We start from the raw sequence: 19,803 nt of genomic DNA on the forward strand, positions 1-19,803 counted from the left end.
CATTAAGGCAGATTTAAGCTAACAGGTTTAATTAAAAAAAACTTGAAGGAGAGAAGAGTATATTTAGGAATTGCGATGCAGGAAAAAAAGGTGCCATGCAAGGTTAAAATGTCGTATAAAATGAAACTAACCGAAGCAGAGAGAACTTGCTGTGTTTGATACCTTTCTTTAACAGATCTGGTATGTGGTTCATTACATCATGTAACATAAATTCTGCTACTATTTGCTAACTTGTGGTCTCTCCAACATTACGGAGAGACTATTTAACCATGGATCATTGAGAACACGAGCAAGGAAATGAGTCAGTATAATTTCACTCTTCAAAAATTTTGCCAGGAGGCAAAACCTGGCATTGCCACGGACCCTGTTTAAGAATTATTGTCTATCTCAACTAGGGTGCAACATTTTCTGAGCTCTTTTAATTTAGAAGAACCAGGACATTAAATATTGAATGCAAATCACTGCACGATGATCCTTCCCTCCCAGCCGAGTGCCATGAATTAAAAATAGTTGTCAAGCCAAGCCACTAAAACTGCCTGGCCTAATGTATTTTCAGTTTTGCAATAACCTTGGATGGGAAAATCCAGTATTTTTACGACTGTTCCTTAATCTTGTATATTCAGTAAAGTTCCCCTTCCCTGGTTTAACTCAAAGCCTGTTCCATATGCTGAGGGAACTCAGTGAAATGTTGGCTTGTTCAGGTAGTCCTTGAATCATGACCACAATTGAGCCCAAAATTTCTGTTGCTAAATGAGACAGTTATTAAGTGAGTTTTGCCCCATTTTACGATCTTTCTTGCCAGAGTTGCTGAGTGAATCACTCTTTGTTAAGTGAATCTGGTTTCCACAATGACTTATCAGGAGCAGAGGTGGTCTTCAGCAGGTTCTGACCAGTTCTGGAGAACCGGTAGCGGAAATTTTGAGTAGTTTGGAGAACCGGCAAATCCCACCTCTGACTGGCCCCGCCCCCATCTCTTCTCTGCCTCCCGAGACCCAGCTGATTGTCTGGGTCTTCTTTGGTTGCCCTGCAGAGGAGAACGGAGCTGGAAAGCAGGTTAGTGGGATGGGGAGGGAGTGGGATTTTGCAGTAACCTTCCCCTGCCATGCTCACTAAGTCATGCCCACCAAGCCACACCACGCCCACCAAGCCATGCCCACAGAACTCCTAGTAAAAATGTTTGAATCCCACCACTGATCAGGTGGTTGCAAAAGGTAACCACATGACCCCAGGGATGCTGCAATGATTATAAGTGTGAGAAAGAGTCATAGGTCACTTTTTTCAGTGCCTTTGCAGCTTCGAATGGCCACTAAATGAACTGCTGTAAGTCAAGGACTACCTGCACTTATGCAGTCTTCTAAAATCTGGGAGGAGCCTGTGATTATGAGGCTCAGTACCAGTTACACATTCATTAAACAGGATGATGTAATTGAGAAATTAAGCTATGTACAATCCACTGCAGTGTTTCTTGACTTTGTCAATTTTAAGATCCGTGGACTTCAACTCCCAGAATCCATAGCTGGCAGGGGAATTCTGGGAGTTGAAGTCCAAGCATCTTAAAGTTGCCATGGTTGAAAAACACCATATTACGGTTTCAGAAAATGTTGAATGAGCAAACTTTCTTTAAACCTCCCTTTCTGAGGGAGATGGGAGGCACAGAAATACCAAATAAAAAATAAAATATAAATCAATAAATCAAACTTAACAAATGGCACTGATTCATTTAACAACTCTGGCAAGAAAGGTGGTAAAATGGGGCAAAACTCACTCAACAGATTTCTCACTTAGTGACAGGAATGCTGGGCTCAATTGTGGTCGTAAGTTGAGGACTGCCCGTATTTTCCCTTGGAAGACTCTTCGGTGTTTAAAAGAAATTTACAACAAAGGTAGAAGGTGTTAGGATATAAAGGAAAAACTTTCCTATCGCAAAGTGGAAAAGGCAATTTTTACCATTTGCGGGGAGGAAAAGGCAAACGTGTTCAGAACCAAGGAAAGGAAGCAGATCTGTGAAACTGTTGGCGTAAAGAGGAATGTAAGATGGACGAGCTTTTTACGCGTGGGATATTCAAAGAGAGAGACCTCATTAACCAAGTCAGATCGGCCAAGACTTACTAGTTCTCTTGGCCCGTATGGCTCACAAAAAGTGACAGCGCTCCCGTGCATGATGACACCGCACTGGTCTCCAACCTCACAGTTGCTGCATTCAAACCTGCAAGAAAAAGAATCCAAGTGAGTTGGAAGAACCATGGAAGAAGGCTGTTCGGAGCCAGCCCCCCCAAACGCAACAAACCCCATGAAGTGAATTCAAAAGATTGCTTTGTTAGGAGAGCTGGCAGCCCCGGCAAAAACATTTCTAGGCTAACGAGTCTGCCTGTCTGGAAGGTGAATAGTTGTTTGCCACATCTGTTCACCTCTGCCCCCTGTCTTTTATCCCCAGGGCTAAAGTGGGGCTTTGCCAGCAGCGGTGGCTCTTCCGTCTGAACCCAGCTGTTCCTCTTCTTCCTCATCAGCCACCTCCAGACCTGGTTCTTCCAACCCAAGGATCGGCCCATAGATTTCCACTGCTCTCCTCTCCTCTGCCTTCTGCGCATCTACACATCAGGCACTGGACCCAGCTGTTCCTTCTCTTCCTCATCAGCCACGTCCAGACCTGATTCTTCCATCCCAAGGACTGGCCCATAGATTTCCATCCTCCTCTGCCTTCTGTGTGACTGCTGCTCTCCCCTCCTCTGCCTTCTGTGTGTCAGGCACTGGACCCAGCTGTTCCTCCTCTTCCTCATCAGCCACCTCCAGACCTGGGCTCTGTTGACTCTCCATCTGAGGGCTGACGGATGGCCCAGACTCTGCCTCTATTTCTGACAGCTCCATTCCCTCTTCCCCCTCAAAGCTCTCAGGTTGCCCTGATGCTGACCTTGACTCCCACACCTCCGCCCCTTCCTCTGATTCAGCTGCTGGAGGGGCCGGCAGCTGACAGGCCACAACAAAGGTAGCATACAGAATAACAGAGTTGGAAGGGACCTTTGAGGTCTTCTAGTCCAACCCTCTGCTCAAGAAAACCTCCAGTGGTGGAACACCCACAACTTCTGGAGACAGGCTAGTTCAGAAGCTGTGGATCTTCCATTACTGAAGGACAGCTGAATATCTTGAACGTCATGTGGCTTCAAAGGGAATATTGTGCTTAAAAGTCTTAATGAATGAATGTGAATATATGTGTCCCAGGATAATGTTGCAGGATCCAATCTGGGTCGGTCACTGGGACCAAAAGGTTTGTCTTCCATGCTTTCAGACTCAAACTGGAGCCCATCTTAAGTTAAGGAACAAAAGTCTTTAGTTGTCTGAAATGAAATGGTGCAGGTTCTTCTCCTTGAGCAGGAGGTTTAAGATCATCTTTATTGTCATTTTTTTTTTTGTGGGCACTCCGGCACACGTTAAAAATGAAATTCTGTTGTCTGCTCTCAATAGTTTGCACATACATAACACGCCTATAGATAAGCTATCTACATATATATGTACACCCTAACGTATAAATACATATAAGTATTAATCACTGTCCATCTTGAATACATAGTTAAGGATCAGATTATTGTCCGCATGGGCCTTAGCAATGTTGTGGTTGAAAATATTAAACCCCACAAAACGTTTCCCTGTTCTATCCAAGACATGGCAAAATATCCTGTTAAGAGTCAAGAGAAGTAAACAGCTTTTTCTCAACTATTATCTAGGTTCTTCTCTTAAAATATAACAGATTAGGTGGCATATACAAAACTCCAATTTCACCCCCAACACAAACCTTGGGAGGAAGGTTGAGAGAAGAAAGAATGATTGGCTTGAAGTCAACCCATGTGCTTCCATGGTTGACAAGCAACCCAACGCCAGCAATCCATCCAACATCTTCACCATTATGTCACACAATTCTGTGTGTTTTGCGTAATTGTTAAAGCTTGCCTAATGCTAACGTAAAAATACACTTGGCTTTGCAGCTTCAGACACAGTGATATAGTTAGATTTCTGTCTTAAAGGGTCTTGTCATGTCGATTATCTTCCAGGAAATTTCCAAGCTTCTTCTAATTTTACGGTTGTCCATTTTCCATATCTTCCCATTGTAATTTAGACCAGGGGGCTCCAACCTTGGCAACTTTAAGATGTGTGGACTTCAACACCCATGGGAACTGAAGTCCACAAGTCTTAAAGTTGCCAAGGTTGGGGACCTCTGGTTTAGACCATAAATATATATTTGCACTTGGTTTGGATGAAATTAAAGGATTAACTTGATGACCATGATATAAACAGGAGACAGCTGATTTTAACTGTTTGGTTACTAAGCCTTCACTTAGTAATCAACTTAGTTAGCATTTTGCTAACTGTAAGAGGAGTCTGGGAGTGTAATGAAGAGAGTGTTAGACATAAACAACAGAGAGATAGAAAGGGAGTCTGTTAGTTGCTTATCTCACAAACAGCAACTCACTCCACTTAATTGCTTATCTCACAAACAGCAACTCAGTCCAGCTGGCAAAAAATAATTCATAACACAACCCTCAAAGAGATTCTGTCTTAATGAACTCACTAATCAATTAAGTTTGGATGTGCTGCTTGTGGTTTTCCAGATTCCAGATTTCCCCCTAACGCCTGCATTACAGAAACCTTTAATAGCGTTTGTGTAATCCCTTGGTTGCTTCCTTGATCCTTGCCATCTGTAGGAGGCTTGACATGAGCACGATTATCAATGGCTTTTGTGGCAGGCATTTGAGACCCCCAAAACAAGGCATATTTTGCTTTCTCAAAAGCATCTATTAAGGGCATCAGGTACTGGTCTTATGCAGAGATTAAACAAGCTGAAATGATTGCACAAACAGCTACTAGACACGGAAAGCCCTACTACAGAAAGCCTTGATCGGTTAATAGAGAGGCACGATGCCATCGCAACAGATGGCACCCAGAGAGATTGTCAAAGGACTCTCCAAGACTAGGAGGCTGTAAATATGCTGTTATTAAAAACAATGTCCATTAAGGAAACATTTGTTTCCCCAAACCTCAGTGCTATGGAAAAGACTGTCTCCTGTATTTAAATCAAGAAACTGTTCGGAGTTTCAGACGATCAGAGAGTATCAAGTGGTATATCCATTGAGCAGCAAAGCTCAGGAAGATTTGAAAATGAGCTAAATCCTCTGGTTAGTTATGGGTCACAATCCTACTACCATACCATTTTATCCTTCTTTCTTTCCTTCCTTCTTTCCTTCCTTCTTTCCTTCCTTCCTCCCTCCCTCCCTCCCTCTCTCCCTCCTTCCCTCCCTTCCTCCCTTCCTATCTTCCTTCCTTCCTTTTCTTTTTTCCACCCTCCCTCCTCCAGCCATGATGGCTCAGTGGTTACAATGCAGCTTTGCAGGCTGACTCTGTCCACAGTCATGAGTTCGATCGTGACCGGCCCAAGGTTGATTCAGCCTTCTGTCCTTCTGAGGACATTAAAATGAGGGCCCAGATTGTTGGGGGCAATAGGCTAACTCTGTAAACCGCTTAGAGAGGGCTGTAAAGAGTCTGTGTTATTGTTATTGCTCTTCCTTCCTTTCCTTCCCTCCCTCCTTCATTCCTTGAAAACTCATTTATCTTCTGGATGTTAGAGTTAGGGCGGATGAACTCACCACATCGTAGGATTCAATCCTTGCAAGTGATAAGAATCAAAATCATCCCGTAATATGATGCTGTTGCTGTGCATCTCAGCTGAAATGAAAGAGAAAACAACCTATAACATATCTAGACAAACTAAATTTGTCCAGTGTGCCTAATATCTCCTATGAGCCATGATGGCGCAGTGGTTAGAGTACAGTACTGCAGGCTACTTCTGCTGACTGCAATTTGGCAGTTTGAATCTCACCAGGCTCAAGCAGTTGACTCAGCCTTCCATCCTTCCCAAGTTGGTAAAATGAGGAGCCAGATTTTTGGGGGCAAGAGGCGGACTCTCTAAACCGCTTAGAGAAGGCTTTAAAGCACTATAAAGCGGTATATAAGTCTAAGTGTTATTTTTTAGGAAAAACAAACTGGAAAACTAATTTGATTAAATAAATAAATATGCAGGGAATCTCAAACTACCTACGCTTTGCTTACATGAAAGAATGTCTCTGTGGAATCAAATCAGGATAACCACAGCAGAATAGACGGTTTCGGTATCCCAAGAACATTATCAGCTTTTGAAGTTTTTACAGGCTTGTTTAGTTCGAACACGGGACCATTCCCAGAGAAAAATCTATCTAGGGTTTGAAAATGGTTTGATAGAACACAATCCATCATCACCGTCCCACAGTCACTCTTTGCAGAACTTCCGACCTCGCATCAGATGAGAGTTGGCTTGTCTTATGATCTTGGAAATTGTTTCTGCAACCGGGCAATAAATATTTCAATCTCAATCTAACACACAACTATATATAGCTGTTTGCTTTTCGAAAACCCAAGTTTGGTCTTACAATATTTTCGTCGTAGCCAACAACATAAATACATTTTGAGTTGTAAACCTGATCGTAGTTTTGCCCACTGAGGGGCTGTTGCTAAGTTTTCTTCCTCGCCTACACGGACAGGAAAGCCCTGCCAAAATTAAAATCCCACTGTCTGCACAGGGCCAAAGTCATAAACAAATGAGCACAAACATATTTGTGAGAGTCAGAGAGCCATCTGCTAGCTTCATCTGTTCTCTCTTTTGCTAAGCATTTAGGGGACACACAACAGGCTGGAAAAGGCTCAGTTATGATTTCCAGTGCAATCTGGGATTAATCTAGAAATACAGTTATTACAACCCTGTTGCTTTCTCAAGCTCCTTTTATGCACCTGAAGCGAAGAGATTTGAGGGGTTATAAACGTGGGATTTTATCTGGGCCTACTGGAATACACATCCATGCAATTAGTTAATATAATTTTCTTCCCATTCTTTTTGACCTACAAGAGCTCACAGACACAATTGATAATACCTCACCTAATAAAATATCCAGGAATTACAGGTAGTTCTCAGCTTATGACCACATTTCTGTTGTTAAGCGAGACATTTGTTAAGTGAGCTTTGTCCCATTTTATGACCTTTCTTTACGGTTGTTAAGTGAAACTGGGTGTCCCCATGGACTTCGCTTGTCAGAAGGTCACAAAAGGGGTCTCTGCAATAGTCATAACTATGAACCAGTTGTCAAGCATCTGAGTTTTGATCACATAATCATGGAGGTATAAATATAAAGGTTGTAACTCTGAGAAACGGTCATAAGTTCCTTTTTTCAGTGCCATTGTAACTTTGGTCACTTAATGAACTGTTGTAAGTAGAGGATTACCTGTACTGAACTCTTTTACGTGCAATGACTGTTATCAGATCAGTACGAAGCAGTTTCTCTGAATGTGGACAAATTCTTTTATGAATGTTACGAAAATTGTATGCAAAATTAGGCAGACTCTAAATTTCTGCTGATAATTCTACCACCAGTCACAATGTATTATTGTGTCTGTCTTTGATTATTTTTTTACTATTACCATTTTTAAAATGCTTTTGTTTGTAACGCTGCTCTGCGACCGTAATAAAAATCGATCGATTTGACCTAGGTGGATATTTTCAAACGGGATATTATTTTAAAAATGCAATCATTCAAGCATTCTACTTTGGGCAAACAGAACTGCGGTTTTTAAAAACCAAAACGGTAACTTGTTGACCTACCTAAAAGAGGATGGAAGGGAGCTTCTGTTGGACCTGTAAAAAGAACGAAAAGAAAATAAACAGATTTTCCCCCCTGATTGACTGTAGCAAACTTTGAACATTAAAGTGTTGGAAAAGAGAGGCAAAGCTTTCAAAAATAGAAAGTATAAAGTATTTTAGTATCCTATGACTATCACTAAGTGCTGTCTTATGATTCTTGATGAATATTTTTTTATGTACAATGAGAGCTTATGCACCAAAGACAAATTCCTTGTCACACTTCGCCAATAAAGAATTCTATTCTATTCGTAATATCTTCATTTAAGCGTCATTGTCAATTAATGACCCCATAATCCCCTGCAGGGTGGAGTCTGAGCAACTGAATGGACCTAAAAGAGTGCTTTAATGGCCGGATGCCTTTCCTGTTGCCAGTGCGGAGTTTTGTTCAGCAGATACATTCTCAGTATTCCCAGAGAGAGAAATATCTGCCTCTACCTAGGATCGAACTCACAGCCTCCTGATTGTGAGGCAAGAGCTCCACCACTAGGCCACCGCACCACTCACCACCAGCCTACAGTAACTATAATTAAATCAATGTGTGTTGCTCTGAAGTCAGGTTAGAGCATAGAAGTAAGTAGCTTAATGTCTGTGAGAGGGATCTTGGAAGTAACTGTGAGAGGGATCTTGGAGTCTTAGTGGACAACCAGCTAAATAGGAGCCAGTAGTGTGCAGCAGCAGCCCAAAAAGCTAACACAATCCTAAGTTGTTTTAACAGAGGGATACAATCAAGATCAAGGGAGGTACTAATACCACTCTATAAAGCCTTAGTAAGACCACATTAGAGTACTGCATCCAATTTGGTCACCACATTATAAAAAAGATCTTGAGACTCGAGAAAAAGTGCAGTGAAGAGCAACCAGGATGATTAGGGAGCTGAAGACTAAAACATTCGATGAATGGTTGCAGGAACTGGGCAAGGCTAGTCTACTGAAGAGAAGGACCAGAGGAGATATGATAGCAGCCTTCCAATATTTGAGGGGCTACACAGAGTGGAAGAAGGGGACAAGCTATTCTCCAAGGCACCTGAAGGCCAGAGAAGAAATAATGGATGGAAACTGATCCAAGAAGAGATTCAACCTGGAAATAAGGAGAAACTTTCTGACAGTGAGGACAATCAACCAATGGAACAGAAGTTGCCTTGAGAAGTTGTGGAAGTTTCATTACTTGAGACTTTCAAGAAGGGACTGGACTGCCATTTGTCAGAAACGGTGTAGGGTCTCTCGCTTGGGTGGGGGGTTGGACTAGATGACCTACAAGGTACCTTCCAACTCTGATTATCTGTTATCTGTTAACTCTCTTGGCAATATTTTTGTAGTTGGGATTTTTATATATAGGGTAAGTACAGTGGAAGAAATATCTCCTCTAGAAGTCATGGCTGCACTTTGGTTGAAATAAATTATTTGTAAGATTGAGCAGCACGTATCAAAAGTTAAGTTTTTAACTTCTTGATTATAAAACTGAAGGCTAAAGTTGCTTCATTTCTCTCTCTTTTTTTAATGTGTCTGAAAAACCATACACTTTCTTTGCCTCCAGTATCTTATACTAATTTCAAATTCTAATTCTTCATTTCAGAAATTATAAAAGGAACTACGAAGATACCATTAAACGGTGATGAACATACTTTCATATCCCTCATAATAATTTCTTTATTGCAAGCTATATTTTATTACGGTAAGCTGCAGTTTTGACCTTCATATATTTTAAATAAAGTCTCAAAATGTCACACAGCAAGAATATTATATAAAATTGATGTTTTCTGGTATTAAAAAACAGTGGGCAGTTTTTAAAATACATTTTTAATCCATTTTTCACAGTACTGCAGCTTCAACTAAGAATTTTACCAGTTCAAAGAACCCCAAGATTTATTTTAAATCCAATTCTGATGTGGGAAAAATGAATGGAAGTTTAATTTTTAGTTTGACATGGTCATAAAGAACTTTAACCTTCATTTGCTTACATTTCGGGGAAAAAAAATGAATTATACCCCATAATAAGATCTTGGAAAAAGAGAAGGTAAGAGAGTCTGAATTCTCAAATTAGAACAATTAGACTTCCTTTCTCTGGGAGCTTTATGACCAACCCTTCCCATTTGGTGTGCTGGCCTCAGCCATCCCAATAATCTTCTTAAATTTTAACTATACCTGTCTCTTGCAATGGACAATTTGTTCTATATTAGAAGTTAGAAGTTAGAAATTTTTATTGGCCAAGTGTAATTGGACACACAAGGAATCTGTCTCCAGTTCATAAGCTCTCAGTGTACATACAAGCAACAAGTGATAAATCATAATCATAGTCATTGTGGGAGCATCATCACTTGAGACTTTCAAGAAGAGACTGGACTGCCATTTTTCAGAAATGGTGTAGGGTCTCCTGCTTGGGTGTGGGGTTGGACTAGATGACCTACAAGGTCCCTTCCAACTCTGATTATCTGTTATCTGTTAACATTGTAAAAATATATTCATCGTAAATCATAAGATAAAACACTTAAGGGTACTAAATAAGCAATCACATAAATCATACTGGGATACTGAATAAAACAATATAAAACTTGGATACAGGCAAAAAAAATATAGTCACAAGAAGATAAGGAGATAGGAAAGACGAGAAGAATAATAGTAATACAGCCTTACTAGCTAGGTTGACAATGTTGTGAGAATTAGTTGTTTAAGAGAGTGTTGGCATGGGGGAAAAAAACTGTCCTTGTGTCTAGTTGTTCTGGTATGCAGTGCCCTATAGCCATTGGTGGGATTCAAATAATTGAACAACCGGTTCTCTGCCCTAATGATTTCTTCCAAAAACCAGTTCACCAAATTGCTCAGGAAGATAACAACCAGTTCTCATGAACCGGTGCGAACCGGCTGAATCCCATCACTGTCTAGAGCGTCGTTTTGAGGGTAGGAGTTGAAACAGTTTGTGTCCAGGATGTGAGGGGTCTGTAAATATTTTCACAGCCCTCTTTTTGACTCATGCAGTATATAGGTCCTTGATGGAAGGCAGATTAGTAGCAATTGTTTTTTCTGCAGTTCTAACTATCTAATATAACTAACAGTATTGTATTGTATTGTTTATATTGTATTGTATTGTATTACGGTAGATTAAGTTATGTTTGTTGTGTTGTGTTCTGTTCTGTTATATTACATTACATTATGTTAACTATATAATATGGAGGAGTATACCATATTGGTGTCATTTGTGTGGGCTTAATTTCCTTTCTTACTGTCAAATCTGAGTCTCCAGCTTTTGAGATTGACAGGCTATGGACAACTTGGAAGATTTCCAATGGTTAAAAGTTTATTTCATGGGAATGTTCACATTAATACTGAAAAATATGTCATTATTATGACTTCCGTAACAAGGGATCCACAATGGAGATGGTGACAGTTGCCTGCAGGGATGCTGTCGTTCTCACTTATGAAAAGAACAATTTTCCAAGCACATGGAATAGTTCCCATAAAGCTTCTTCTTTCATAAATAAGAATGGGAAAAATTCCTTATGTTTGTCTGGGTCACTGTAAAGCTACCACATGCATCTCTTTACAAGCTGGGGGTCAATAGTCACCATTCTTCGTAGCCCTTTCCTTTTGTTTCTTGTTCTTTTTTTTTTCCCTACTTTAATAAAGGCTAAATTCCCCCAAGGAACTCATGCTTGGTTTGCTCTGTGCTTAAATCAAAATCTAAACAGAACAAATCAATGCTTATTAAAAATGAACAGATGCAATTATTCTTGGCTATGCTTCTTTTCATTTCTCTGTGCATAAGCCTTTGTGATATTTGACTAAATAATTCTAAACTATTCCCCACTAACATAAATAAAGGAATTTATAATACAATTTTGGATGAGACAGAAGTAGCTTTTTCCAACTCTGATGTGAACTAATCTTGGTTTCCTTTTAATCAGAATTTTGGAATTCGTTTAAAATGCTGACACAATTTGTTTGTGATGATACACAATGCATAGATGAGACTTTTTGTTCTGGATATTTCTATATTCATCCCTGTAAAAAAACGACTGGGAGACTGCTGCTTCTTGACCAACTTAAAAAATTAAATTAATACAAGTTAAAATTACAGAAAAATAAATAAATAAACAAGCAAACACTTACTTCCTTGTTCACACAACTGCTGGGCTAAGGCATCCTTGAATATAATTTGACCTCTGTGAGTAGCAGTTGCCCTAGAAATAGAAAGAAATGTGTATTTTAAAAAGTGCATAACTGAACCGCAGAACAAAAATATCTTGGGAGTTGTATGGAATTCAACTCCCAGAATTCTTAGCAATGGCCATTTTGACTGGGAATTCTGAGAATTGAAGTCAACACATCTCAAAATTGCCCAAAATTGGGAAATGTTAGATATAAATACTAAAGCAGTTCATTAAGACAAGCGGAGTTGTTGTGGTTAGCTGGCAGCAGGTGCAGATGGCTGAGGAGAGCAAAGACTCAGATGAGGGGCCAGGACCATTAGGGAGTGGACTGCTGCCTTCAGAGATTGTGGGGGCTGGGAGCAGGAATGAGGAGGTTCCTGAGGAGCCTGTGCCAAGTACGTGTGTGTGCAGGGCTACTTGCAGGAAAGAGCAGCTTCAACAGCACGGGCAACTCGGGAGTAAGGCTGCAAGGTAATGGCCCAACCTTCAAGAAGATGAAAGCCAGCTGTGAATCAGTTCTTTGTAGGAAGCAAACGTTTTGAAACTCCAGCCTCATGGACATTGCAGTATCTTAAGTTAGTATTTGAAGACTCTTGTGTTGTGAAATATTTCTTATCTGTGATTCTTGGCAGCCTTGCACACTACTGTTTATCAAAGTTAATTAGTTTGCAGCCTTTTAACCAGGGATTCTTAAGACTCATTAAAAGGTTTCTGATCCCTTTGGTTCGTGTTTGTTTTATTGGAAAAGGGTTTGGGCCAGAACAGGAGTGTAGTTCTTAAGAAAATTTGTCCTATATCTTCAAAAAAGCAACAACGTTTGAAGGATATCTCTGAGCATGCTTTCTGCTTTCTTAAAACCGAAGAAGAGGTTGGGATGTAGCCATTATCAAAAAGATAGTTGGTTAACTTTCTTGTTTATTCCCTTCTTTGTAAGCAGCCAAGAGTCCAAATTTTATGTAGAGGTAGTACATCCCCTTTTGCGACCTTGAGACAAGCAGAATTCAATGGGAAAGCCGTTACTAATTTAACAACTGCAGGGATCCACTTAACAAATATGGTGCGAAAAATCGTAAACTGGGGCCAAACTCACTTAACAAATTTCTCAGTTAACAACATAAATTTTGGGCTCAATTGTGGTCGTAAATTGAGGATGTCCTCAGCTTACGACCACAGTTAAGCCCAAAATAAAATTACAGCTAATTTTATTAGTTTTAATTAACTATTTGCAGCAAAGCTTAGTAGGTCTTTGATAAATTTACTCAACTATAAGGAACAACAAACTGAGAAATTGCAGCAGTAAATAAAAAAAGGAATGTCTATTTATAAAATCAGATTAAAGGAAACCTTTCCAGAGAATGAAAGATATGAATGAGCCGAGAAAATGAATTTTTCACTTCTTTGAAATGCAGTAGATACAAAGTGCACCTCCAGGTACTACAGCATTGCTATAATTGGAAGTTTAATCATTTGAGGATAAATTCAGCTCAATTTTCCTTTGTGAAGAAGAAAATAGTTTTATTACTGACAATACAAAGATATAATTATTCTGGATGATTTAGCTGTAAAATATCCTGGGAGCAATCATGCGGAGAACACAAAGGATGGATCGCATTTCATATGCTATAATTCAGTTAAGTTGCCTGCTGGTTACAAGATGGTCAGATATCTGTCTGTCTGTCTGTCTTTTTCTGTCTGTCTGTATGTATGTATGTATGTATGTAGGCATGTATCTATCTGTCTGTCTGTCCGTCCGTCCATCCATCCATCCATCCATCCATAACTAAAATCAGAGGTTATCCAATGAAACTGAATCCTGGAAGAACAGGACACAAAATTTTTAAAAAAAACGTCACCAACTTGACATTAAACTCTACAAGAGGTGATGCTGTTACTAGCTTGGCTCACTTGAGAAAAAAATTGCAACAATTCTTATTTATTTATTTTGATTCTTTTTGTTAGTTTTTGTTGTTTTTAATGTGGTTTTAGATTCTGTAAATCACCTTGAGTCACTACAGGCAAATAGGCAGCAATATTGACTCTTGATGAATGTATCTTTTCTTTTATGTATACTGAGAATATTTGCACCAAGACAAATTCCTTGTGTGTCTACCCACACTTGGCCAATAAAGAATTATGTTCTATTCTATTCTATTCTATTCTATTCTATTCTGTTCTGTTCTGTTCTGTTCTATTCTATTCTATTCTCATTCAATTCCTATCCTATCCTATCCTATCCTACCCTACCCTACCCTCTACTCTATTTAAATTCCCTAAATAAATAAATAAATTCATGGAAGTAATGGAGGAATCAGTGGCTATAAGCCTTGATGCCAATGGGGTTGCCTTTGTGTGATGGCCCAGGGCATGGCACAGAGGTAACACAGTCATTTGATCAAATTGCCCCTTTATTGCTCCAACTTTCCCCCAAACATTTCCACCTTGATGGCAAGTCACAGAGCAAACACACACACACACACACACACACACCCCTCCAGCAGCCTCTGGCTGCAAGTACTCCAGCACAATGGGCATTTATATTTTAAAAATCAAGCAATCTGGACATGGGTGTTGTTAAAAGGCCTACATGAAAGAAATATTTTGAGGAAATTGGTATCAAAAAGCACAAGCTTTATACAAAAGCATTACCAGCACTGTAAACAAAAGCCAAAGATCTGTTCAAAAATTAGTTTTTAAATTATCAGGCCAGACCCGTACCTTCATAACACAGACAATAAAATAACCTAGCTGTAGATGTATCCACATCATTTCACTTCAAAGCTATTCAGAATGACAAAACATTACATTTGTTCTAAAAATGCTGAGTTCAGTCCCATTGAGGTTAATTACCACACAGATCAAAATCTCACCCCTGCTTGCCTTCGTAATGAGCAATCGAACAGTGCAATAAATAAATTCACCTTGGAATACATTTCACTGGAAATGATTATACATATCTCTGAAAAGACATTTATTGGGTGACTTCCCTGAGATGCAAGGAAGCATTTTTCGTGCAAGTGAAATGGACCTTGGCAGAATTCAATCCAGCAACATGTTCCAAATCAAAGTATGCTTTAAAAAAGTTTACAATGCTTTCAACAGAACATTTTGCTTCTCCAAAGCTACAGAAGCTAGACTATACATTTCATAAAGGTAAAAGGTAAAGGTTTCCCCATTCAGTTTCCCTGTTCGCTACACTCTCTGTGCTCTACTCCATGGGGTGGCACTCATCTTCCTTTCTTAGCGGAGGGAGCCAGTGTTGTCCGAAGACAATTTCCGTGATCATGTAGCCAGCATGACTGTACACCGAGGTGCATGTTTCTACCTTCCCACCGAAGTGGTACCTGACCAACTCATGTTTGCATGCTTTCAAACTGCTAGCGAGCAGCAACAGGGACAAGAATAGGAGTTCACCCCACCATGCAATACTCAAACTTCTAACCAGGGCTGTTAGTTCAGTGTCTTTAACCATTGGACCATTGTGGTGTTTTATACACAGACAAAGACACACACATTAGATAGTCCATGACCCATTGGACCAGGAATTCAGAGATTTTCTTTATCTAAATAGAGAAAGACCAGGGGTGGACATAAAAGCAGTGGGAGCAAGAGCAACTTTTGACTTTCTGCTGAGTTTCCCATCAGGCTTTCTCATGAGAAGCTAACTTCCTCCCTCCCTCCCACCCTTGAGTTTCTGCCAGCTTCCCCATTTACTTTACTTATGCGAAGTTTGCAGGAGAAAGTCACTGGGGAAGCCAGCAGGAAGTCAAAAGTCCAAGGCCAGCAAGCAAGTAAATGGCTGCTGCCAAATGAGGGAGGGAGGAGGGAGAGATATGCAGGGGTATGGGTCGGGTGCCATGCAAGTCAGGAAGGATGCATGGGTGTTCGTAAAAGATGCCATGCAGGTCATGTAGGGCATGGGAGGTGGCACTATACAGTGGATGGGAACTATGGGAGTATGTGACAGGTGCCATGCAGAGTAGGGCATGTAGAGAGGGGTAGTACGGTCAAGAAGGTTGCATGAGAGGTGCAAAGTGGGTTGGGGAAGATATGTGGGGGAGTATGGGTAAGGAAGGATGTCTGGGGGTGCTTTGGAGGGCACAGGAAGTGACATTTAGGTCAGGGATGACACATGGAGAAGTTGGCACAGGTTAGGTAGGGCTCATGGGAGTGCTGGCTGGCTGGAGAATCCTGGGAATTGAAGTCCAAACATCTTAAAGTTGCTAAGGTTTTTTTTTTTTAAATGTTGCCTAATTTGTTTGGTCATTTTGATGCTCTACTTAAAATCAAACAGAATAACAACATTTAAAAAGAAAGAGGGACTTATTCAAATTTGCCTGTTCTAATAATAACCAAATATCCAGGTAGAGTCCCTTCTTCAGATATTCGTCTACAAGATGATGCGTGAGCTATTTAACAAATCGGAACCCACTAAATTCTATCCTAAAATTAGCAAATTTGGCCAGATGTAGCGAAGGTTTAGTGACAAGGATTCCTACCATTTGTTCTTTCAAAGTGCCAGAATTTTTCCCTCCTCTAATTTTCTAAAAATGAACAGTGTGCCTTGTAAAAAACAAGATACCAATATTTATTGGCTAAGTAAAAACGACGTGCAAGTTATTGTTATTTACACAGAGATAGCGAGATATCGGTAGTCCTCATCGTGCTACACCAATTGAGCCCAAAATTTATGTTGCTAAGTGAGAAATTTGTTAAGTGAGTTTTGCCCCACTTTATAACCTTTCTTGGAATCGTTAAGTGAATCACTGTAGTTGCTAAGTTAGTAACACACTTGTGAAGTGAAAGCTGGCTTCCCCGTTGAGTTGGCTCATCAGAAAATCACAAAAACAGATCACATGACCCCTGGCTACTGCGACTGTCATAAATAAGAACAGGGATGGGATTCTACCGGTTTGGACCAGTTCGTGTGAACCGGATATTAGTTATATTTGGTTCGCCGAACCGGTATTTCAACTGACCAGCTGGCCCTGCCCACCCCATCCCGCCCCTCCCAGGACTCTCCACATGGCCCATTTTCATACAGGGTCCGCGTGGAGGCTCTGGGAGGGGGGAAAATGGGCCTTGCACAAGTCCAGAAATGGACCTGTTTCTGGCTTCTGGAAAGCCTCCAGAGCCCAGGGGAGGCCATTTTCACTCTCCCAGAGGCCTAGGGAAAGCTGCCAGACCCTTGGGAGGGCAAAAACAGCCTCCCCCGAGCCCTGGAGGCCTACCGGAAGCCAAAAACAGGAAGTTCCAGTAGGCCACGTCCACCATGGCCACACCCACCCAGCAACTGGGCAGCGAACCAGTTGCTGGGATTTTTGAATCCCACTCCTGAATAAGAACCAGTTGCCAAGCAGCTGAATTTTGATCACATGATCTTGGAGATGCTACAACAGTCGTGTGAAAAATGGTCATAAGTCACTTTTCAGTGCCTTGTCATAACTTCAAACATTGTGAGTCAAGGGTCATCAGGAGTTCTGACTCACTTTTCACTATCAGATGTGGTTAGTGATGACAGATATTTTTTATCTGGCCTTTTATTTTTCTTCTTTCCCTCTCTGCTAACTTTTTCTGGCTTATGTGGTAAATAAGCTGAATAACATATGTTTCGGCTCACGATCAGCATGAAATTTATTGCCGACCAGGGATATGAATGGAAGACTTCTTCACTGCCTTTTGTCTACATATATTAATTAAATAGCAGCAACAGTTACATAATCTTAGTCTAGACAAGGTATTAATCCCTGTCATTTTTTTAATCCAGCCAAGGCACGACTGCAGATTTTCCAGGAAAGATGTTATGAGAGAGTTGGGGTGGAGTAGAAAGAAGGATTTGAAAAAATAAAGAAATAAATAAGCTATTTTATGAATGCAGATTAAAAAACAAAAAAAAAGTATTTACAACAGAAAGGATCTGGGTTGGGAAACCCGCCAAGAGCCTGAAGCCAGTAATGGCTCAACAGGCTGTCAAATATAGAATCTGGTAGGTCCATGCAACTGTTCATTCCTCACACACAACACTGTGAGTTGGTGTCACGCCAAGGTTCTGCAGAATAAAAGGCAGTACAGACCATGCCAAGGACTGCTTCACTGGAGCCATCTAACAATTCTCTCTTTCCCCTGATTCACGAGACATTTTTTTAATGTACAATTTTAAAGAAAATGTTAAATACAAGAATAAGATTGAAGTAATCTTTCCTGTCCGGTCCTGTCCTGACCAACTTTAGGGGGCAGTGTTCATCTCAGTTTCTTGGCCAAGGGAGCCAGCATTGTCTGCAGACCATTTCCGTGGTCATGTGGCCAGCATGGCTATATGCCAAAGGTGCATGGAACACTGTTACTTTCCCATCCAAGTGGTACCTATATATCTACTCGCAGTTGCGTGCTTTTGGACTGTTAGGTGAGCAGGAGCTGAAAGCCTGGAACTTTCAGATTCGGGATAATGCCAGCGTTCCAGAAAACCTCCACTCCAACAAATAACTCCAAGTCAGACATCTTCTCAAAAGTTCTGTTTAACTGGATAATAAACTGGCACATCTGGGGAATCTCGAATCTGAAAGTTCCAGGCTTCCTTGCAATAAGTAAAAACTACAAATCCACCCCCTGCACCCACCATCACATCACATGCCCCAATCACCATCTCCCCAGCTTGAGACGTCCTCTCAGCCAGGTGCAGAAATAACATGACCTTGACTTAGAAGAAGAATGCTGTTATGTCTAATCACATACACTCCAATAAATTCCCCCGTCCTATTTTCCCAGGCTCAAGAATGTGGCAGTGTGGAAGCATCCGGTTGTCAATATGACTTCCAACGTTGACACCAGAGCAAGTTATGGGAGCTCACTCCATCACACGGCACTCAGGTCTCGAACGCTGGCTGTCAGATTTCCAGGTGACAAGCTCAGTGTCTTTAACTATTGAGCCATCATGCTCCCTTAAATGTAAGATTATTACAAACTAAAATAGAGTGAAAAACGAAAGGGGGAGAAACTGAAAGAAAAAAAACCCAGGTATGTAAAAAAAAGAAAAGGAGTAGCAGAAAAGTAGAAAAGAAAGAAAATCAATCTATAAAAAAAGGAAGAAAAAAACCCCCAAAGCTGCAAAAACAAAAAGAGCAGTGGTGGTATGCTACTGGTTCAGACTGGTTCACCCAAACCGGTAGTAAAAAAAAAAAGCCAACGATCAGCTGAGAGGAGGAAAAAATCAGCTGAAAGGAGAAAGAAGAGAAAAGCGCAGGATTGGCCCTCCCAACCACGCTTGTGCTTTTGTCTTCTTTATCCTCTCAGCTGATTGGCTCTGACAGGCCTCAGCTGGTGTGGGGAAAGCTGCGCGCCGGTGTTAGGCAAAGCATGCCCACCAAGCCACGCCCACCGAACCGGCGGTAAAACAATTTGAATCCCAACACTGAAAAAAGAGCAGCCGAAAAATAGACAGAAAAATGACCCAAAATGGTTCTGAACCTTCTCAATAGCAGTTATTAAATACAATTACAAACTGACCTCTCTCTCTCTAAAGTTCTATCCCAGTTCCTTTCTTTCTATATCCTATCTAATCTTCAAAACCATAAATCATCTTTTGATGTTGTTGTTTTTTATGGCAAAAAGGCCCATAAGGGTCTTGTGTCCCGCCCTGATTCATGGGATGTTAACTGTAAAAACAGAAAACCATTTATCCTACTCTGTTTAAACCTCATCTGGTACCTTTATCGGTCTCTAAGGATTTGCTACAAGGAACAGGATGAAGAACATCCCAAAAGTGTTTCGACCTACACAAGGAATCCCAGGGATTTTAGTGGAGCTGGTGAATAAGTAGGTGGCTTAAAATCATCCAGCCCCAGTTTCTGATTTCCTGCAACAACATCAAAACTTGCATTTTAGATGATTGGTTGGTCTTGTGAGTTTCAATGTGAATCACAACACACAACCTCTTTGCCTTGTATGGCAA

General features: G+C 40.7%; 1 protein-coding gene across 6 annotated transcripts in view; it reads right to left on the reverse strand.

The window, feature by feature from the left end:
• Positions 1-19,803, reverse strand: part of RELN (reelin) — a 357,738-nt gene that overhangs the window by 214,036 nt on the left and 123,899 nt on the right. For all 6 annotated transcript variants that reach the window (XR_015743791.1, XM_087934256.1, XM_087934254.1 and 3 more), the window contains exons 4-7: positions 11,818-11,888; positions 7,676-7,708; positions 5,634-5,712; positions 2,110-2,206 (exon numbers count right to left, since the gene is read on the reverse strand). Coding sequence is in view for 5 of the 6 variants with exons in the window: in XM_087934256.1 (XP_087790382.1) it covers positions 2,110-2,206; positions 5,634-5,712; positions 7,676-7,708; positions 11,818-11,888 (280 nt within the window). In the remaining variant the exon portion in view is untranslated. The remainder of the gene's footprint in view (positions 1-2,109; positions 2,207-5,633; positions 5,713-7,675; positions 7,709-11,817; positions 11,889-19,803) is intronic.

Source organism: Pseudonaja textilis, chromosome 5, assembly GCF_049901715.1.
Source record: "Pseudonaja textilis isolate UNSWEBS1 chromosome 5, rPseTex1.2, whole genome shotgun sequence".
In the NCBI taxonomy this organism is placed as follows: domain Eukaryota; kingdom Metazoa; phylum Chordata; class Lepidosauria; order Squamata; family Elapidae; genus Pseudonaja; species Pseudonaja textilis.